The sequence below is a fragment of the Perca fluviatilis genome, chromosome 5 (assembly GCF_010015445.1).
Source record: "Perca fluviatilis chromosome 5, GENO_Pfluv_1.0, whole genome shotgun sequence".
Lineage (NCBI taxonomy): Eukaryota > Metazoa > Chordata > Actinopteri > Perciformes > Percidae > Perca > Perca fluviatilis.
The window spans coordinates 28257286-28280764 of NC_053116.1; the positions used below are offsets into that span (position 1 = coordinate 28257286).

General features: G+C 41.4%; 1 protein-coding gene across 1 annotated transcript in view; it reads left to right on the top strand.

The window, feature by feature from the left end:
* Positions 1–23479, top strand: part of soga1 (suppressor of glucose, autophagy associated 1) — a 104706-nt gene that overhangs the window by 57713 nt on the left and 23514 nt on the right. The window contains exons 5-16 of the mRNA XM_039800448.1: positions 1253–1313; positions 5826–5888; positions 11150–11317; positions 12480–12633; positions 13163–13715; positions 14099–14399; positions 14851–15084; positions 17480–17617; positions 20432–20545; positions 20870–21100; positions 22549–22656; positions 22739–22906. Of these exons, the coding sequence (XP_039656382.1) occupies positions 1253–1313; positions 5826–5888; positions 11150–11317; positions 12480–12633; positions 13163–13715; positions 14099–14399; positions 14851–15084; positions 17480–17617; positions 20432–20545; positions 20870–21100; positions 22549–22656; positions 22739–22906 (2293 nt within the window). The remainder of the gene's footprint in view (positions 1–1252; positions 1314–5825; positions 5889–11149; positions 11318–12479; positions 12634–13162; positions 13716–14098; positions 14400–14850; positions 15085–17479; positions 17618–20431; positions 20546–20869; positions 21101–22548; positions 22657–22738; positions 22907–23479) is intronic.

Consider the following 23479-nt stretch of genomic DNA (forward strand, 5'->3'; position numbering starts at 1 on the left):
TTGAACTATGTAATCCATGATCATTCATCTTTTTTTTTATCAGTGTTACAATATGTTCTTTGCTGCATACCTCATAATGATAATGTAACAAAAATGACTGCAGACTTGTGATGGATAACACAATTTAAACAAAGTTCGCTAATAGACTTTCAAATTATTCAATTGAAATGAAATATCTAATGACAGCAGCATCATTTGCAGAATGGTTAAGGTGATGTGGTGGAGTACTTAATGAACAACTGGAAAAGTCAGATTAATTTCATTTCTCATCCTCAGTTCAGGCTTATCGACAACATCGCAGCAGACAAAGAGGCTTTCTGCTCAAACCGCGAGGGTAAATGAGCTGTTTATTTCTTAGTACAGCGCTAGAAGGGTGTTATAGTGTTTTCACAAAATGTGTGTTAAAGTGTACGAGACACTGCAGAGTGTGGAAACAGCGTGAGTGTGTAGTAATGAGCTGAGCAGACTCGGGGGATTTGGGAAACGCTGGTGTTGCTTTCGTCTTATCTGCTCTGCTCCGTTGTGCTCTGAGCTGCAGCAGACAAGCGGAGAGAGCTGCTTAATGCTACAATTGCATCCTTAGAATTCACTAAAAGCTGTTATTAAGTGTGACTAAGAAAAAATGTGATGTTAGAATCTGCTCGCAACATTACCAGCATCCGTTTGTATTGTTATATGAACATTATTGGGTTGTTTTTACTCTGTAAATAGCAGGATTTTAGCAGTATGTCACCTTGTCACTCTACACTACTTTCTCTCTGCTTCCATCCATCCTTATCACACACACACACACACACACACACACACACACACACACACACACACACACACACACACACACACACACACACACACACACACACACACACACACACCCCTGGTTATGTAACCCATTGTGTGTTGCATTGTGTAGACCCCTTTGTTCCAGTGTGCGTGTGTGTGATGTAGAAACTGGCCCCCTCGCCATTAGGTCAGATTCTGGCAATCTGATCTAATTTCTGCCCTCAGAGGAAAATAGTTGTAGAATGTTAGCACCACATTTAAAAAAATAAAAAATCTAATACAAAATCTTGGTCCAAACTTGGTTATTTACCTGGTAAAGAAAAGTAATCTTAAAACTCTAAATCATGCATAGGAAGGAAGGAAGTAAAGTTTATTTATATAGCACCTTTCTAGAGCAAGCGTCACTGAGTGATTCACAAGACAATGAAAAAAAGAAAAGAAAACATGTCCCTGCTTGGAAACGGTAAAGAGGATCAGTTGGACACATACACTTCTCTTCTCTCTCGGGATTTCATGCCTGCTTGCTTCAGGTGAGTCTGTACAGCGAGAGCAAATGCGATTTCTGTGCTCTCCCCCACTCTCAGAGAGCAAACTCACGTACTGTCAGTTAACCTGTGTAACCTGACTAGCTGTAAAAACCATTTCCATTCGGAAACCATATCAGTGCACTGTAAAAACATATGGTGCTTTGCTCTGCTCTGACGATAAGACAGAAACGTCTCAATCAATCAATTTTGTTTTTTGAGTATGGTTGCCTGTTGAGGTGTCAGGAGACTGCTTTCATCCTCTGTCTATTTCTAGCCGTCCAGCTGACATGATATTTTTTGCATTTTGTCATTTTTTTTTAAGAATATTTGCTTTCCCATGTTGATTCTAAGTTTCAACACTGTCTATGGTTTCATAACCTTGCAGAGCTCATATCTTTTCTATATCAAGAGTTTCAACATTAGTTTGTTTTGTTTCATCGTGTTTCTTACATTCTCCTGTCCGTCTCTAGCCACAGTGTATACATTTTACACTCTCCTCTCTTCCAGACTTTCCTAACTCTTTCATCAGGTCTCCTGAATGTGTTTGATCCCGCCCTGCTCTGTATTCACGAGTGTCACGGCTGGTTGAACTGCAGATCAGATTGGATTTGAAGGAGGAGAGTTCACACTGCTGTGCCTCCTCATCCATGACTGAGGAATGACAACATCTCGCTCTCTTTCACTTTCCCCCTTTTTCTCGCTCTGCCATCGCCGTCGTTATCTGTCTCTCTATCTTTTCCCTGTGTCATTGACCATCGCTTCCTGTTTCCCTCACTGTCCTGATCGGTTTCCCTCCATCCATCAGGCAGGCGCAGAGAAGGGCTTGGCGTGCATTTATTATTTCGAAAAATCCATCAACCTCTCTCTGCCTCTGTCATCCCTCAATATCTCCCAATAACTCTCTCTCAATATCCATCTCCCCTCCCATCAGCTTTTCCCTTTTATAGAATCAACAATGTGAAATATGGTGAAATGTTACCTGAAAAAACCTTTGATGCAGCTGGCAAAGCAGAGGACACAGCCAGAGGCTGTTAAAGACGTTATCAGATAACATGGAAGTCAACGTGTTATCTTATCTGCAGTGTAACTGTAGACCTGCAGGCTCGGAAACATGAGAACCTGACTCTGGTCACGGTGCGTGTGCTTTTACATAATGAATAATGAACATTTTCGATCATACATTTGTAAGAGTGAGTTTAAGGTGTGCCTGTAAATTTTGGCTCAAAATTTTAGACAAACAAAATGATCCTTGGTCCCAGTTTCAGGCAGTGGTTTCCCAGTTTAGCTGTTTAACTGACAGTCCATGCAGCCGTTAGCCTTCTGATGCAACTTGTAGTAACTAAAGCCAACCCACACACATTTCAGACTGATGATTATCGGTTTAGGCAAGTTTAGACAAACTGACTCAGCAATTTTTGGCTCAGGCTGGTCAGGTCTTTGACAGTTGATGCTACTGGTTGGTGTTTTGCGGTACTGTACTGTCACAGTCAGGGCAAGTCAGTGAGGTTCATGCTACGTTTGCACGTGGCCAGCTATTTTCATAAACGGACATTTTAACCTCTCCGTTTTCAAAAATAACATTGTGCACAGCTGTCAGTTTTCAGAAAAGTGTTCGTTTACACATACCCGTGCATATATAGGCCGTCGATGTCGTCAAGAGCATGCCAAACCTGTAGGTGGCTGTGTAACGAGAAGCTCAAGCCCATGTTAGCCAATCAGTATCCCGAAAATAGCAACAACAGCAATGAATAACTTCCTCTCTCTTCTCTTCCTCACTTCCTCAGCTGCCTAAACCTCCGTTGGTCTCAGTTTACATGCAAACGTGCAAACAAAGTTTTCCCAAATCTCCACTCTGGCCGGAGTTTTTTAGAAAGAATCGTTTTCAGAGGCGAATTCTCCGTTTGCGTATAAACGAAGGGAAATGTCTCAGTTTTTCAAAATAACCATGTACGTGTAAACGGGATATCAGATAGCTGACTGACAGTTCAGGTAACGTTTTGGCACTTCTGGTATCTGTCACACAACTTACTGGGACACTAGAATAAAACGGAGCCATCGTAAAAGTTAATAGTAACACCTGTGCTTTTCCTGCTGTCACAAGTCCAACTGTCTGCTGTGGAAAAAGGCCATTAAAATAAACTGGGATGGCAGCTCTGTTAATGTGTCTGTCCCACTCCAAAGGAATAAGTGAAATGCATTGTAAATGTATCTGTATTGTAGAGGCGAAAACGCAGGTACCGTATAAAAGCCCCATTGTACATTTGAAAATGTCACAATGCTGGCTCCGCCCTAATTGGTGATGTAAGAGTATTTCATACATCACTTACCCTCCCAAAGTCACTATCTCCATCGGCTTATAAAAAGTGAGTGTAATTATTACGCTTTAACACAAGTCTATTTTTATACAAAAAAGGGTTTTGTGTTGCAAACTCAGTCAACTTTTCTTCCTGCTGACAATGCAGGAATCGCTCATGCAAATGAAACACGTTGTGATATTCAGTGTCATGAACTCCCTTTCAAAGTCTAGCACGCATTTATTTCCATCTCTTTTAATCGATGCAACCCCCTCTGCTACCAAACGCTGCTCAGCTGAGAGCCTGATCCAATAGTCCCCACATCTGTTCAGCCTCCAGCCAGAATCAATGGTTCCATTATCGGGCAGGCTTATTTATCCGTGAGTTTTTAGAGCCATTCATAGACTGTTTGCACCCTGATAAACTGATCTTCCAATGGGTTAGGAAGCAGAGAGGGTTGAGAGGGAGTGAGGAAGTTATTTTAGGGAGGGAGTGTGGAGAGAAGAGAGGGATGAGAGGGAGGAAATGACAGCGGGAGATGAAAAAGTGAAAGGTCGGGAAATAGCCCAAAGGGTAATGAAGGGATAGAAAGATCAGAGGCGAGGGAGGGAGGGGGGAAGACTGACAGACTTGTGGAAATAAACATTAGATAAATAAGCAAATCCCCTTCATGCTGATGCTGCACTGCAACTCCACCTGGACATGAAAGGAATCATTGAGAAGATCCCTCAGTGCTCGAGGATTACAGTATTTTAACAATTCACTTTAAACATTACATAAAAAAATTATTTACATTTTGGGGAAATTTAAATGAAAAAGAATGACACCAGTATTAGTTTTTATTTGTCTGTGGTCTCTTACCTTTTTCTTCCCTCCATTTCTTTCTTTTGTTGTCAGTGGTTCCTTGCAGAGAGAGAGGCTTGTTTCCATGGAAACGGACTGAGCCAGATAAGCTTAGCTGCTTGCACTGCAGCGTCTGTCCTTACTGTGTGTGTGTGTGTGTGTGTGTGTGTGTGTGTGGTTGATCTTGGCTCTAAAGCGAAGGAAGCATGATGATTAATGAGAGTCTAATGCACAGGGCAGACACTCGGATGAACAGAGGATGGTGTGTGTGTGTGTGTGTGTGCAGTAGTTATTAGCAATGCAACCCAGTTTTTGGTTCATGTCATTAGGTCTTATATCTTTATCTCTCTCTCTGTTATGACATGTGTATCTCCACCTCACAGCTGAGAGCTGGATGAGAAGATCGTGCATAGAGTGTATATCAATCCATTGAATGTGAAGCTAGGGCCAAAATACGATTGGCTTAGCCTGGAGTATCAGATGGTATACCTAGTAAACTATAAAAATAAGACAAGAAAATGGATCTAGTCCATAACACTTTTTCACAGAATACACAAACAAGATATAACATGTTAATTAGTGAGTTTGAAGATGCTGGCAGGCTGATATTATAAAGTTTGGACACAGTCAGGGTAGCTTTTTCCCATTTGTTGTGCATCTGCACTGTATGCTAAGGCAAGATAAGTCATGAATGAGAATCAATCTTCTTATCTAACTTTCGGCAAGAGGTCAATTTTCCCAAAATGTCAGGTAGGTACTATTAAAGGGCATCTTGGTATATTGGTATGAACTGTCAAGATTCCTTTGTATCATGGAAAACCAGGAGTTCTTTACTGTTGCCTTCAACATCCTGAAAAATGACAAAATTTCCTTAATTGCACTACAACAGTGAACGGTTATACTATGTAGATGTGAAATGTCACCCAAATGTATTATTGTCTGTGCAACAGCTGGCAGTTGGGATTATAGCTCTGTTCAGATGAAATAAAGGTGAAATCACATGGTGGTCTGTAGTGTTTTGTAACGCACCGAACAACTTGTAATGGTGAATGCTCTTGAAAAACTTTTGAGTCTGTGGATGGAAACAAAATCATGAAAGCCTGCCTTGTTTTTACACTTTTGGGGTTTAAAAATATATTCTAGTCTGGTCTGCACGTATGGAAACTTTAAAAACACGGCCTAGATAATAATTAGTTGAAAAGAGTTGGAACCATGTGTGTATGTTGTAATTTCACAAGTTTAAATCCCACCGTTGTATTCCACTGCGGGTCATCTCTTACTCCCTGTGTTGTTTCAGACTGAATACATTCATTCTTCTTCTTATTGAATCAGTGTGTCACTTCTTCCTAATGGTGCTCTGTATGTGTCTCTGTTCCAGAACTCCCAGAAGAAAAGAGTAGCACGACCCAACAACAAACCTGACAAGAAGTTCTGTCCACAGGTAATACACACACACACACACACACACACACACACACACACACACACACACACACACACACACACACACACACACACACACACACACACACACACACACACACACACACACACACACACACACATACACACTCCCATGTTTTCCTCTAGATGGTCCAACAAATCAATAAGACAAACTGCGGTTTCAGCAACTAAACCATTAAGACACTTAAACCTAGAGAGAGAGAGTGACATTTATCCAACACACACACACACACACACACACACACACACACACACACACACACACACACACACACACACACAGGGAAGGTTGTAGATCCTGCTGCCCAAAGCTTGTTTAGATTTTTAACATTTAAAAACAGTTTTTCCACAGATATAATTAAAGTGTCTCCTTGTTATCAAAGGTTATTGTGCTATTTTGCTTTATATAATCATTATTCTGTATATTCTTTATGATTATATGAAATACAAGGAATAACCCCAATTGTAAAATAAATAGCAATTGAATTCTCTGTACAGTTACACTATTCAATATTTAATAAAATTTCAACAGCAGTCCTGTCTGGGATGTTTTTCAGTTTCCTTGTAATCAATTCCAGGGGCACAGATACAAGTAAAAATATAGTAAAAATATGTAATCTAGATCATAAATATCATCATATTTCCATATTAGCTTTTTATGGTGTCAGCAGAAATTGCATGTACTGTAGGTGACATTTGACCACAGGAACTGAGACTGTTATTCCCGCCTCCATACATTGAGTGGGTCAAACCGGGCAGCACTGGTTCCAAATCATAAGTAATTCAGAAACCTGCATTTTGATTTCTGCAACGACAGTTTATTTTCTCCATCAACATCGCCACTCATGAGTAAATATACTTACAGTTGTGATAAAGGGAAATGTGATCACTTTGCGAAAATTCATTTCATACACAGAGGAACTCCATCCAACATCCTGAAGCATTTCCTGCAGCATAATGCTTCTGGATAGTGACACTCCAATTAAAGTTCATGCGCAGTTAATTATCACTTTTATTGTGAATCCTCCCTAAAACAGACATTTATTCTTCTAATTTTCTGCTTCAAACATCAATTATTTCAGACTAGACATGTTAAGCGTATCTGGGGCCAACAACCATAACTGCCATGTTGGAAATCTATCTTGTTTGATCCTTTAAGTGTGTTCCTGCCTCACGGCTCATGACTGTGCTGCCTGTGTGTCTCTGTTGTTTGTGACCTATTTCCTCTGGGTATGACGCCTCTATCTGTCCAAACAAGCTGTGTGCAGTTTGCAGCAGATTAATCAGCATTTCCTGTTCTCTCTCTCTTTTCTGTCCACCATCTTTTCCTGCAGGTGTTGTTACTTTAATATAATTCTGGTATACCCAGTTTCTGTTTATTCTTGGATTACAGATCAGGCCTCGACACCACACTTTAAATCTCTATGTCCTCTTCATTCTGCCTTTATTCGCTCCTAAAAACAGAACTACTAACTAACTTCACTTTTCCAAAGTCTCCCTCCCTTTTTTATTTACCACAGCTAAATAAAGATAAAGAAGTTTTTTCCCTTTTGGTAAAAAAAAAAAAAACCCACAGCACTTACATATCACCACAGAAGGGGGTTGGCGGTGAAGTTATTTCTCTCACCACCATATCTCTCCCCGTCTGCTAACACGAGCCCAGGCTTCCTCTCCAAGCCACATACCATAAATGGCTGTAAATTCGCCAGCTCTCGCCTCTCTCAATGTGGTTGGGAATGCTCCACAGGCCGTAAAACAAATACAGCCACAGAGCTGCTTCTGAGGAATGAGGGGCACAAGTTCACCTCAGGTCAGCAGTAGTTACAACTGAGTTTAAGATATAGAAACATACATAAATCTATATTTATATTGAGAGCATTGTACAACTCCTAAGAAATATACCACAACAAGCTGACAAACACTGCCCTTCTAAAGTTGGTTGGCTAACGTCGGACGAAACAGTTGCCTATTTACACATCCAGCAGGCACAGAGCCACATTAGCATCGGGAGTTGTGTTTTTTGGCCAGCTAATAGGAGTTTTCTATACACATGTGCCATATAAGTCCAATATCTACACTACCAGTTTGGGGTCCTTTAGCCAAAAAAAGACATGACCCTCCCCTTGCCAGTAAAAACATTTCTATGACCCTCCAAAATGATTTGGAAAAAAGGCATGACCTTCCCCCAACAATGTATCAATACCTTCTGTACTGGTTTGCACTTAGCAAAGATATACATATTCCCATTGTTTTTTAACAGCCATGACATATGTTCCTAAACCTCTGCTTTCTCATCTGACGCATCCTCCTCCTCTGTTATGGTGTGGTGGCCATTTCAGTAGATTTACTCACTAATGTTGTTGTGGAAACACAATAAGCATTGAAACTAAATGCACACTTCCTGCATTACTGCATTACTTCAAATACTAAGTTACTCCTCTAGTAAACTAATATTCACATGAAATAAAACAATAAAATATTGAGACCATTCAGCAAGGCATTCTGGGTAACATTCAATACACAAACTGGTTGCTATGGACTCGTCACTAGGCTTCCTCCACTTCACCGTTTAAATAAAGTGGAATAAACGTAAGTCCAAATCTACACAAAACCCGCAATCAATTAGTAAGCTGACATCAAATGTGGCATTTAGGAAACCTTTATTGCAACCTTGGCACGGTAAGATGTCCAGACTAGCAACATTCGTTTTCATTTTTTGCGTCCTGCTGCTCCCGTCGTCAGCCAGGAAATATTTTTTTTACTAAAGCAGTATATGAAATCAGATGTATTACCTACCACCATTTAGTTGTTTTGTGTTATTTAGCTAAGATATTTATAAAATATCTGTCCAGATGTAATAATTCCACTCATTTTATAAACAATGCAATTACCCGTTTCAGCCACCAGGGGGGCAGCTCCCGCTGCCCCACAGCAAACTCATGGGTGAGACCAATCTGGTAGCGAAGGAGGGCCAAGACTAAGGGCTACATGGAAAAATATGCACCAAACAAGCCACTTTGAAATTTTGCTGTTTCATGATTACAAAAGTTAGGGGACTGAAAAATGTTGGATGACCCTCCCCTCAACAAATAATAAAAAGACATGACCCTCCCCTATTTTCCTCCGGTGGTCAATTCCATAAATATCAAACGGTCCCTTAGCTCTGTTTTAGTCTTTACCAACTCCTGGATCTTGAGCTGCTAAAGGCTCCACTATGCTAATCCAGCTAGTCACTGACTTTGTCAGTCTGCTCTTTAGTGCTTGGCAGTGTAGTCTGGGGTTATCAGAGCTTTTTAGAAGAAAACAACTGAAGAACTATGCTAGCAGTGAGACTTAACCATTTAGTAAATGTGCCGTAAAACCCCCCAAAAAATATGTTATAAGACACTAAAATGCTCCAAAGAGTCACAGAGTTGGTGATAATTCTTATTTCACCACTGAGTTAACCCATTGACAACTGAGTCATTTGATTTAGTATTTAAAAAGAGGCAATTTTACTTTTGAAAAGATCAATAAACATTCTTTAGTTTACCAAAAGTTTAATTCATAAGCAATAATTTGATATTGCTCAATTTGATACTGTCAGGGTTTTTTTTATTACTCGGTCTGGTTGGACCTGAAGCTAATGGTTGCTAATGTTAGCTAATGTTAGCAAACTTTAGATATATATTATGCTCTGTTACCAACGTTACTGAGTCACTTCACTAACTTTGATTCTTCTCTACTTGTGCTACTGTACTACCATAATACCATTACTGTAATTGAGGCCACAGTGGCTGCTGCGCAAAATCTCATAGTCATGCTATAAATCCAAATTTTTATTTTTGCACGTGTAAGGTACCATAGTAGCTATGATACAGCTTAATTTGTCATTTGTGAGCTATTCTTAGTTTTACAGTTCTGTATTTTCTATCCAAGTTAGTTAGTAAATATTCATTTCACATGCTGTATGACGTCTGAGGCAAACCACTAATGAGTGTTTTCTAGAGTTTCTCTGTTTTCTTTGTGTGTGTTTTTTGTAAAAGTCTCTCAGGGAACAAAAACAGCATGACTCTGACCTCACCATTTGGTAGCTGAAAGCCGCAAGCTAGTCAAATAGCGCTTTGTCATCATTTCTTATGTTCAAGGCAATTTTAAATAGAATGAAACACCAATTCATCCCACTTGAGTTGCAGGACTGTAATGGATTGTTGTTTGTGTTTAAATGGTACTCAAGAAAACAATTTAGTGCGTATTACAACGGTCAGCGATGATGCCCATCATGTGAATTGAATAACAAAATTATCACATACTTCACTGTAAAATCCATGTCTAGTTGTCTGTACGGATTTAAGTCGGCTTGTTGTTTGTGTGTGTGTGTGTGTGCATGTGTGCGTTCTTGCGTGCGTGTGTGTGTGTGTGTGTGTGTGTGTGTGTGTGTGTGTGTGTGTGTGTGTGTGTGTGTGTGTGTGTGTGTGTGTGTCTGCACTGTTCCCATGCATGTATCAATCTGTCTGCAGCTTTTACTTTCTGTGTGTGTTTTCGGCCCTGTCAGGTTGTCTGTCCAACCTCTTTCCCTGGGTAGACAGATTGAAGGGCCCTCCTTTGTGTGTTTCTTGTCTTGTCTGTTCTCTGTGTCTTTGTCCCTCAATGCCTCTTTTAAAAAAAAATCTTTTTCTGCCCATTTTATACAGAATTATGACAAATTACGCAAGTGGAATAATGGTTAATCATTAATTTTCTTTCATTTGACAATACTGAATTGGTTTATATTCTATATCAATTACTGGTTGCCTTAGTGAGAGTTTGCATTATTCACATGAAATCATCTATTTACCTCAGGTTCCCCTCTCAACATTTTCTTTTTACTCAAACAGTTCAGGTTGAGGCTGCACCAAATGACTATTGTCATTATTGATTAATCTATTAATTATTTTTCCAAAGTCTGACCAAAACCCAAGATGATTCATTACACAAGTAATATAATTGGCAAAAGCTAGAACCTACAAATGTGTCCCTTTTTTATTTAATGAATTTCCTAAAAAAAAAAATTTTAAGTTTAAATATTTCAATCAAAATATCTAAATGGTCAGATAATTTACTATTAATTGATAATTGAATCAATAGTTACAGGCCTTAAAGGGCAACTTCACTTTGCATGTTAACAGATGTGTGCGCATGTCAGCCTCTCTGTGATACAGCAGTTTTTGTATGACTGTCACCTCGGTGCTCTCTTCTCTTTCCGTCATGTCACCGCAGGAGGACAGTTCAGACCTGAAGTGTCAGCTCCACTTTGCCAAAGAGGAGTCAGCCCTGATGTGCAAGAAGCTGACCAAGCTGGTGAAGGACAGCGATGCCATGAAGGAGGAGCTGGCCAAGTACAGGTCGCTGTACGGAGACGTCAACGTCTCGCTCACCGTGGAGGAGGTGAGGAACTAGATATTTGCTTTCGAGCCATTTTATACAAGAGCAAGACATTTTTTGGGTCTTTGTCATGGTCAGATAGTGATTATTGAGCAAATTAGTGCAGACAAAGTAGTGGTTAGTGAACAAGGCCATGATCACTGTATGGAGAATTAAGAACTAAAGCACAATGGAGGAGGAGGAAGAAGGATTTTGATTCCATATTTAAAGCTGTGATACAGCCCACAGAAGGGTTTTCTGACGACACCTTCAGGAAAATATAAACCCTGAGTTTCCATCTTTTCTTACCGTTTAGCTATCTCTTAATGTTTGCCTGAGAGCTGCAAAATGGTCCATATAAAACCTAAATGCCAAAAACGCCTGGGAAAACTCTACAGAGGTGCAGCTGTATTGTTTTAGAAAAAGCATAAAACACTTCACAAAGCTCATTAAATCCAACTCACTTTTGAGCTATTTCAGGGAATGCTGAAAACATGCAAACAGATTGCAGCCAGTGGTTTTCTGACTTTATAATCCGTTGGATACTATACTGAATTTTCTGTCCTTTTGTGTTTTCGATGAGGATTATTATATAATCCAGGACTGGTAATGCAGAACATAATTGTTATAATTGTTATTGCTATTGATAATGATATTAGTATGTCCTTTCCAACCATGGTGAAAAACGGGTAGAAACACCTATCAGCACTTAGATAATTCATGCTAACAGTCATAAAGGTCACCCATTTATTAAAGGTGCACTATGAGTTCCGGCATGGTCAAACAAACAGGATGTGCACCAAAATACAACAAACCAGCCAATCACCGACAAGATGGTTGGGGAAGGGTTGACAGTGAGATGAGTTGATTGTGTAGCGTGAGTTGTTGATTGGCTGGAATGTGGTTTGTTGTATTTTGGTGCACAGCCTGTGCCCATAGTGTTTGTTTGACGTTTACGACCCCTGTGTTGTCTCCCGAGACCGGGCTTTTTCACACTGTATTCAGAGGGCAGGCAGCTAGCGGATCAAGGAGAGATGCCTACGATTTGAGACAAAAATGAAATCGCGCTGAAACCATGCCGGAACTCATAGTGCACCTTTAAAAATGTGTGAATGAACAGGTGGGAGGTGAGGAAGGAAGTGGTTTTCCTCTACTTATGTCTTTTTGCTATTTGAATCCCCCTCAGGTTGCTGACTCCCCCCACACCCGCGAGGCGGAGATCCGAGTCCACCTGAAGCTGGTGGAGGAGGAGGCCAACCTGCTGAGTCGACGCATCGTGGAGCTGGAGGTAGAGAACAGGGGGCTCCGAGCTGAGATGGACGACATGAAGGGACCACAAGGTGCTTTTTAAAACTTATCTCTCGGTTTTACATTTCTATAATTCATTTCTCAGAGATTTTCTGATGTTTTATTTTTCTCCATTTCTGATATGGCTGCGATAGTTTTTATGTTGTTACGATATAATAGCTAATATTATTGTATATTGTATATTATATTATAACTGTTAATATATAATAGATTGTCCTACTTTATTCAGGTAATTTTATTATTTTATTTAAATTATAATTACATATTTATAGTTTTTTTATGAGAAGAGAGGGCCAGGGCAAAACACATTTCATTGCATTCTCTCTGTACTTTTAAATGCACATGACAATAAATTTGAACTTGAACAGAGGCATGAGCTCCTCTGGCGGTGGAAATAATCTTAAATCAACAGGGAGCAATAAGATCATATGTGCTTCCTCTCTTTGCAGACATATTTTGGATAGTTATATTTTCATGATTATTATTTCATACACTTTAACTTCTTCCTTTGTTGCCTTCTCAACTGCTTGACCTCTCACCATCTCGTTTCTTTTGGCCTAGATGGTCCACAGGAGCTCACTGGTGTTGGCGGTCTGGGCCTCGGAGGAGGAGCCATGGTACTCGGGGGAGGGGCCTCGTCTGAAAACGTCATGGAGCTCCAGAGACACCTCCAGTTTGTTGAGGAGGAGGCCGACCTGCTGAGGAGGTCTCTAATCGAGATGGAGGAACAGAACAAACTCCTGATGAATGAGATCAACCGCTACAAATCTGATCTCCCGCCGCCAACGTCCACGCTGTCGTCCAATTCCTTGGCGTCGCTGACAGACGGGCTGCTCAGCGACAGCCCGGTGCACTCCATACAGGAAGGGGCGGTGCTTATCAGCACAGACGCCCCGGGCCAGGAGGAGGAGATCAGACTGGCGAGGCTTCAGATTGGAGAACTGAGCGGAAAGGTGAAGAAGCTGCAGTACGAGAACCGAGTGCTTCTGTCCAACCTGCAGCGCTGTGATCTGGCCTCCTACCATGCTCCTTCCTCCTCCTCCTCTTCCTCATCACTACGACTGGCCCTGGAGACTGACGCAGAGGCTGGAGACTCAGCCGAGTGCCTCCCAAGGTAGTCTTGAGTTTTCATTTTTCTACAAGTTCTACGGTGTGGTTCTCTAATAGGAATGCTTCAGCGATAGTATTTTTTGTAACTCAACAACTTTGTTGATAACTCAATGCACTTCAATAAAGACACCATGGCAACATGAATGTCTGTACAAAATTGCATGACAACCCATCCAACATTTTTGAAAGAGTTTTTCACCACACATCCATGAACTTGACAAGAAGAAACAGTGGTTGACAAAACAAGGTCTATTTTGTGTCTCTGCTGGAGGTTTTGGTAAATTCCCATTTTTCTGAGCAATTTTAGATCAAGAATGAACTTTCAATCCCAACCTTTAAGCCAACATGAGAAGTCCTAAACATGCTCTCTCTGTTTTTTTCCATCAGCCCGCCGCACCGCAAAGAGCCAGTTGGGGGCGAGACCGACACCCTGGAGATCAAGGAACGGAAAAAGAACATCGAGGACAAGGCTGACGTAACAACCTCACTCCCTGGGTACCCGGGGCAGAAGGACCATGATGCCTTGCTGGCCATGAGGGACCAGGCGCGCTTGGTTTCCACGGCGATACAGCTCCTGACCTCCCCCGAGTCTAACTGCCTTTCCTCCTCCCCATCCATCTATCACAAGGTCTGCAGCAACGAGGCAGCAGAGCCGTGCGAGCTGGAGAAACCTCAGCCTCACAGTCAGGTACATGTCCTCTGGTTGGCGTGTTGTTCTTCCACGATACTGTCAGCTTTTCAGGAAGTTCATGGAACCTGAAAATTGACTGTGTGGATATTTTTTTTCTTCTTCAACTTTATTTATTTAAGTTAAAATTTGTACAGCAGGTGACACATAGCACAGGTCGGGGTGAACAAGGTATAGTGAAAACAGCATTTCACAGCAGTCATTTCCCTGCAAGTCCCTGTGTGGCTATTTTAATCATTTTTTCATCTACTAGAACCCTAAATATGTGTATGCACTTTATAAAACATAACAATGTATACATGAAATATGTGGACATGATAAGAGAAATATATATAAGTTGAATAAGAAAAAACAAGCCCCCACAACTTACTATTTATCAGCCTGGGCCGTTCCCACACACAGCCAATAATGAGCGACTGTGTGATAAAGTCTGTTATTTTTTGTTCCCCAGATTTCAGAGCTGTCTGACCTGGCGGACCGGCCCCTGGTTGGTGCTCTGACCAGCAGGCTCCAGGCCCTACACACCCAGCTACAGGCCTTTGTGGAGCGGGTAGACAGCCAGAGTAAACCCCCAGCCGGTGGGAGAGACCCTCAGGTGGAAGGAGCATCTCCTCTGGCCTCACGCTGCGCCTCCCTTCCCTGCTCTGGAGACGAACAGGATGGACTGAACACTGCCGCGAAGAAGGTAAAAGACCAGAAACACACTCCAACTTCTCACTTCTTGTCACTCTGTCTCTTTCATTTTTTCAGTCTGTTTTTTTTTTTTCTTCATAAAAGCTTTTACTTTTGTTGGTTTTTTATTTTTATTTTCGGTTGTCACTGATTAGTTTTTCTATTCTTCAGTTTTGTGTTTGGTCCAGTGCCTAACCATTAATTTGGCTGAATAACACTCCCAATCCCATCTGAACGTGCTGCTTTAGTTTCTCCTCACAGTGGAGAATGGATTTACACAACAAGCTCAAATCTGCAACTCCGTGACTAGATGTTAATTAAGCTTCATTCAGATCTGTTTATAATTCTTTCTTTCTGTCCAGTTCTTATTCTCAATTAACCTGACATGCTTCCAACACAGTTGTGAATAGACAAATTGACAAACACAAATGTAAAATTGTAAAAAAAAAAATTGTGGGGATGTATTAGATGAATTCAGATTTGAGCTCCCAGTGTAAACCTCTCCATACACCCATTTCCTCTGCATGCTGTTAAATTGCTTCTTAACCTGGTATTAAGATGCTGCTTTAGGCCTCAAATGGAGCCCGTTTGTATGCATGGACATAGTAGGGTTATTAAAAGCACATAAAGCACCATTTATTTATATCTATATTCATCAGAGTATCATAAAACCAACTCAACATACAGTCTAGGCTACATCTAGTGTAGTTGAGCAATATTGCTTATACCTATTTTCATTTAAAGTTACATTTATATCCATAGATTTAATCACATTTCAGGTGTAACTGAATGTGGCATCATAACTGAGGCTAGCAGGTATTGTATCATATGGCCCCTGTTAATATAGTTGTTGTCACACACACACACACACACACACACACACACACACACACACACACACACACACACACACACACACACACACACACACACACACACACAAACACACACACACATATATACTGCACATACATATTTCTTAAAACAGCAAATGAGACAGCGAGCCCGGTCTAAATAGATTTTCAATCAGACTTCATAAATCACATTTTCAGTCTGGAAATTCTTGGGTTACAGTTGATTGTCAGTGATTTATGATTTAATCCAAACATATGCTGTATTTTCAACTATATAATGGTCAAAATTCAGTATGAGATCAGTTATAAAAGCACATTGGAATCTGTAGAGACTGAAATTCCACTCGACTGTCAGACAGCTGCTGGCACAGTTCTACCTCGCCTTCAACTGTCAGGAACATGTTTGAAAAAAAATTTACCTACCTGTTTATAAAAAGTAAAAAAAGACTTTTGACTCAATAGTAGACTAAATTGACTCAAGATGGATATTTACAGTATTTGGTGAAACTGCATTTACAGCAAGAGAAACTTGTTTCTTGTAAAATTCTGTGTTTTCTATTCTAATCTAATCTACTTTAGTGTACCTGTCTGGAGGAGGCTCTGATGAAATTATACAAAGTTTTAATAGGATACATTGTAATGTTTAGACTCCATTAGAGGCCAATTCTGAGTCCCAACACCCCTCCGATCTCTCCTCCCTTTTCCTTCCTCCCTCTCCCCTTCCCTTCGTCCCCTCCTCCTTCCCTCTTTTTTCTCTGCACGGGCACCATAACCGTCGGTTTCTGCACTTCACTTCCATCTCCCCCTTACCCTCCTTTTAAACCTCCTTTCTCTTCCTCCTCCTCCTCCTCTTCGTCATCTCCTTAACTGCCTCCCTGCTTTCCTCTGACTTCTCCTTGCTCACCTCAACTCCCTTTCCTTTCCTCCTCCCACTCTTCCTTCTTCTCGTTTTGTCCTTGCTTTGCTTCCCCATCTGCACTCGTTTTTCCCTCTCCTCCTTCACCTGGTTGCTCCATCGGCCCTTCGCTCTGACTTTTCATCCTAACCGCATTACTCCTTCTCGTCTTATTTCTTCCTCTTTCCCTCTTCCTTCCCTCCTCTATCTCCCATTGCTGTTTCTCCCCAACTCTCCCTTTCTTCCCACTCTTCTATGTCCTCCTCTGTTTCCTTTTTCTCTCAGCCATTCATTCTGCCCTCCATCCTACTTTTCTTTTTTTTCTCTACTCTCTCCTTCTCCTCTCTGGCCAAGCTCTTTTTCCTCTACATCCTTTTCTTTGTCTTGTGAGATCCATACTCAATTGTTTCTGTTTTGTTTTTCATTTTTTATTTTTCTCACTGTTGTCATGTGGATGGACGCCATTTTGGTTGAATTGTTTTTTATTCTTACTGTTGTGTTTGTTTGTCTTGTTTGTCTTTCATTTCTATCACTCCCCTCCGTTTTGTTTTTTGTTGCACAACGTCTCGTCCTCCCCTGTCCCTCCCTCTCTCACTCTATTATTTGTTTGTTTGTGTGTTTGTTTTTTTTATTCATTAACCTGCCATGCATGCATGCAGCAGCCTGATTATAGGGACCAATCAGAGCCCGAGGTAAAAGGACAAACTGAGGAGAACAGCCAATCAGACAGCAATGAGACGCAAAAGCAGGAAGACAGCGAGCTGGAACAGGGAGAGAACGAGGCAGATGATGCACTGGTGAGTCCCAAATCAACCATTCACATCATGATAGGCACAGACATACACACTTGCGCCTGAAGTTAAAGTTTTACTGTGTGTTTCACTTTGTCTTGTACACACAGACAGACAAACACTAAGGCTTTTTGCCTTCAGCGCAACAAATAAAAAGTCTAGTCTGCTCCTTTAACAGCCTGTCCGAGATTCTAAAGTAACTAAGGAAGCTGACAGTAAATGTGACAGAGAGACTATAACTGATATCTTTATATTAATAATGGATCAAATGATTACTTGTATGTCTAAGGGGGCACTAGACAATTATCAGCCATCCATGCAGTTTCCCTCTGCTCTACAGACTGTGTTTTAGTGTTGTTTTGGTTTTTCAGCCGGCAACTTCACTGTTTTGGTTCTCGCTCTCGTCACTCTCACAAACTAGCTTTTTCTGTTAGTTTTAAACCGCATCTGTCAGTCTTCTTCAGCAGTTGGAGTTTGCCCAGTTGTCTTCATGTGCCTCAAGTATAGAGCTTTGGTGATGTGTTAAAGGAATACGCCACCATTTGTTGAAATAGGGTTATTCACCGTCTCCTCTATGTTTATATAGGTGGGCAAACTCATTTTTGTCTCAGTGCATGCATTGTCTTAGTCTGGCAGCGCCACCGCTAGCTTACCTTAGCGTAGTGAATATCTGCACCCGAGTAGCAGTGCTTCGGCTGTAGCCTACTTCCACCCAATATAGTCCCAAGTCAATATCTGCCTAGGAAAACGTCTAGTCTTAATCTTCCTATTTGTACTCGTACACAGTTGTTGGGTCACTTTTACTCACGACATGCTAACCGGCAACAAACAATTCCATTCACTACGCTAAGGTAAGCTAGTGGCGGCGCTGCCGGACTAAGACAATGCATGAACTGAGACAATAATGCGTTTGACCACCTATATAAATATAGAGGAGACAGTGAATAACCCTATTTCAACAAACGGTGGCATATTCCTTTAAAGCAACACGAGGTAACTTTTCCCGCTTTGTTCCCCCTACAGGTTGGAAGCGGAATTGTCCATTACATTACATTGTCCAGTTCTTTCGAACTACAGATCCGCTACCCGATCTGGCAAACTTGTAATGTAATGGACAATTCCGCTTCCAACCTGTAGAGGGACCGAAGCGGGAAAAGTTACCTAGTGTTGCTTTAATGGGTCGTATATGGCTGATTGTAAGTCTCCTGCCTGTCTCCTGTCTTAATGGCAACTCCATCTCCTTGACAAAAAGGGCCTCACACACACACACACACACACACACACACACACACACACACACACACACACACACACACACACACACACACACACACACACACACTGTAGCATGAAGTTCCTGATGTGGTACAGTGGTGGCAAGCTCATGCTAGCAACACAGTGTTGTAAACAAACATAAACAGTGACTTCACTGTCAGCTGTGGGATTGATGGGAAGAAAAGACCATTGTTTGGTTGACCTTTTGCTGGCGTGTCTCCTCGGTAACCAGGGATGTATGTGTGTATGTGTGTGTGTCTGCATCTTTATCCAAGCCTGACAGGGAGAATGGGAGTGAGAGACTAAAATAGAATGAAAGAGAAAGAAAACAAGATAGTCAGATATTATAGAGAAACAGTTTTGTTTGTAGCAGTGATCAGCAGAGCAGTGACACAGCAGCACATACTGTACACCCAGTGTTTACATACACAGCATAATACTGCTACTCATTCTTTGCAATATTCAGTGGAAAAGTTTGTTTCCCCCTGCCTCCGTTCCAGGGTAGGAATTTCACGGCGGCCTTATGCCCCTCAAAGAATGATACCGTATGTCCTGCGGCCACAGTGGCCTAGATGCCCCATATGCACTGCTCCCGCTGATTTTGCCGTTTTCTCCTTGCCTCCTGTCAATACAGTGTAGTGTCTTTTGTTGAAACAAAGCCAGAAATATGCATATACACTATTTTCATCCAGTTTATAAAGCTGCACATACACCTGGTTCTGTTTTATAAATCTGAGTCATTGTGGAGCCGGGCACACACACACACACACACACACACACACACACACACACACACACACACACACACAGGCCTCATTTCCACACCCGCAGTTACCCATAAATGGACGTAGAATAAATATATTGTATTATTAAAGTGGTGTTATTAGTGTATTTGAATACTCACATTCTTCATGCCTTGGCTCTTGTGTTGCTACAGTTTTTAATGTTGTTGGACATTTTGTATGAAACAGCTGCCACTTTTTCACAACAGTGAGTCATATTGGAAGTCAGAGTATATTTTCTGGCTGACATTGGAGGCTGTGAGCGGCCTGGTGGTGTCGAGGGTGATGAAGGGCAGAGGCTGAGCCCAGTGGAGGGTGAAAGAGGACATTAATGGTACAGTGGTGGGTCGATGGATTGCACTCACTCAGCAGCCAAATGAGGCATGGGAGAGTACATAAGAGTGTGTGTGTGTGTGTGTGTGTGTGTGTGTGTGTGTGTGTGTGTGTGTGTGTGTGTGTGTGTGTGTGTGTGTGTGTGTGTGTGTGTGTGTGTGTGTGTGTGTGTGTGTGTGTGTGTGTGTGTGTGTGCGTGCGTGCGTGTGTGCGTGAATGCGTGAGTGCTACAGTAGCGTGCCGCAGCCGAGGTGTGATTTAAAGGGTGTTCTAGCACAAAACTGCCATGTTATGTGCTTCTCTCAACGCTGTTCCTCCCATCACTTTTTCTCATTTCCTACCTACTGATGTTTCCCTATTCACTGCTCCTTTCCTTCTTTCTTTCTCTACCTCCTTCCTTATATTGTCCCCCTTATATTTTCCCATCCAGTCCGGTGACCTCCAGGCTCGTCTGTCCAAAGCAAAAGAGTCGGCTCTCGGAACTCAGGCGGAGCTGGAGATTGGGAGGCAGGCTCAGAGAGAAACCACTCTCAAACTCACACAGGTTAGTTTGCAGCACTGAACACTGTCAAGACACACAAACTAATTTAGTATAAGTTTATAAGTAAACGTGTAAACAAAACACCCTCAAACTCACACAGACGCACTGAAACGCCACTTTGTGTAGAAATGTAAAGAATAACCTGCTTATTTTGCAGTCAATCTAAAATTACCCAGGGATATACAGTATTTGTATAGGGTTTTTGGAGAATCAATGTTATTGTATGTTGTTTTCTCTTAAGTCTTGAAATCGATCGATTGAGTAACCAAACATTTTGACATTAAGTCCTCCCTGATTATCCCGTCTCAAACTGTCTTTCCCTCTCAGCTCCAGGAGGAGCATCAGAAGGCTCTGCTCCGTCGGGACTTCCAGCTGCAGAGTTTGGGCCTCCAGGCTCGGCTTCAGCAGAAGTTATGGAGCCAGGAGAGGACTCTGCTGGTCCAGGAGTCTCAGCACCTCAAACAGGCCCTGTTGCTGCTCAGCCTCAAACTACGCTGCTTCCTCAAACAGTGGAGGCTGGGCTGCAGGAAGGACACAGAGTGGAAAGACATCTTGGAGGTATGAGGGGCAGAAAGGCAAATTTTCTTCTTCTGTCAGAGTCAATAGTTGACTGTCGACACTGTTCACATGTGTCCTTAGATATTTATTTATTGATTTACTCATTTTGCAGGCTAGGCTGTGTATCTTAAATCAGTACTCTATTGTCGTCCAAGCCTCAAAGGTTATCTCCATTTGCCCTAAAAAATGTTGGAATGATGTAATCTCAGATTTTCAACCAGCGCAAGCATTAAAGTGATGGTTCGGAGTAATTTCACCCTAGGGTCCTTTGCACCATGACCTCGAGCCAAACACCCCCCCAGAAGCTTTTTTCACCTGGGTCGAACATTGGGAGCGTTAGCGTAGCGTAGCGTTATCAGCTGAATAGCTTAGCGCAGAGGCTAATGGATCCGAAGTGTCTCTTAACATTACCCCACTAATAATGCCCAAAATGATACCAAACGTCTACAGTAGTACAAATAGGTTATGCACTCATAAAACAATGGATTGTAAAATGTGTAAGTACACCAGAAGTTTATGTAAATAACACTTGCCTGCTGGCTTCTGCTCTCTGCTGCTGCTGCTGCTGTTACTACCGGGCAGTAAGAGTGCTTAGGGACATCTACAAATTACAACACCGAAAAGAGATGCAACAAAAATATTTATTAATTTAATGATTAAATAAGGTAATGTCTCCAAACTTACCTCAATTATTACTTGTCTCCTGCTAGTTATACTACAGCACTTACTTTAAAAAATAAGTTAAATTAAAAAATATTTTTGTTGCATCTCTTTTCGGTGTTGTAATTTGTAGATGTCCCTAAGCACTCGTCTCACAGCAGCAACAACAACAGCAGAGAGCAGAAGCCAGCAGGCAAGTGTTATTTACATAAACTTCTGGTGTACTTACAAACTTTACAATCCATCGTTTTATGAGTGCATAACCTATATACTAGTGTAGACCTTTGGTATCATTTCGGGCATTATTAGTGGGGTAATGTTAAGAGACACTTCGGATCCATTAGCCTCTGCGCTAAGCTATTCAGCGGCTAACGCTACTCTACGCTAACTCTCCCAATGTTAGACCCAGGTGAAAAAAGCTTCTGGGGGGGTGTTTGGCTCGAGGTCATGGTGCAAAGGACCCTAGGGTGAAATTACTCCGAACCATCACTTTAAGAAAAAATCTTTGGAGGTTGAATCTGCTGCTATGCGGAAATCAAATAACTTGGGCAGAAGGAAAACTGACTTAATTTCACATAAATTGTTAAATATTTTGTATTGTACCAAATTTTTAATATTGTAGCTGGATGGAAATTTTAACAATTTCTGCCCGTGCTGAAATAAAAAAACAACATAAAATTGTGCTAGGAAATTGCTACTGAGTGTGCTATAATATAACATAATATATCAGAGGCTTAAATAAATGATTGACAGGTGATCTTGCTCTGTGATTATTATTTTTTTTTTAGATGAACAGCCTGAAGGACCTCTACCTGCTGTTGGAGGAGGAAAACCTGACAAGCCCCGCTGACAAGAGGGCTGCTGCACAAGAACAACCACTAAGCCCAACTATCAAGGTAGGTAGATTGAGACACACACACACACACACACACACACACACACACACACACACTCTTACATGCGGGTCTTTCCCTGTAGTCTAGCGCCGTGAGCAGCACCTTGGCAGACTTGAAGGTGGCGCTGCAGGATCTGAGTGGAGAGTTGCGACAGGAGAGACAAGGCTCCCAGGAACTCACCCAACAGTTCGCAAAGGCCAAAGCATCATGGGAGGTGGAGAGGACCGAACTAAAGAGCCTCATCGTACAGGTGAGAAGTATTTCTGTAAATTGTGACAGGAAAAGTTGTTTTGAGTATGAGTAATGGGCTCCTATGTGAACACAAATATTTCTGCCAATGTCGGGAAAGTTTTGATTATTTCACATGAAGGCTTCTGTTTGTGGAGTTTTTGCTCCTCTCATTGGTTTGAATTGGGCATGACTTCTGGAATAAAGGTGATCTCACATATTTCTGTGCACCAATCAGGATTTAGGATGAGGGTTGGGTACCGTTTCGATTTTTACGATTCCGATGCCGAACCTGTATTTTTAAAACGATTCCGATTCCTAAACTGATTCTTGAAAAACTGAAAAATGACATAAAAGAAAGGCTCTTTTATGGAGTTTTTTTAAAGTTGAAAATTATTTAAATTGAACAATATATTAACGTTTTAAAGTACTTAAATATATAATAAGTAAACCTAAGTCAACTAACACATAACGACAATAATTTAACAAATAACAGTTACACTATTAACAAGTAACAACCAGCTTCAAACTTTAGCAGTTCTTTTGCAGACAAATGACCATATTTGCCTTCTCTGGCAAGATACTACACCTCTCC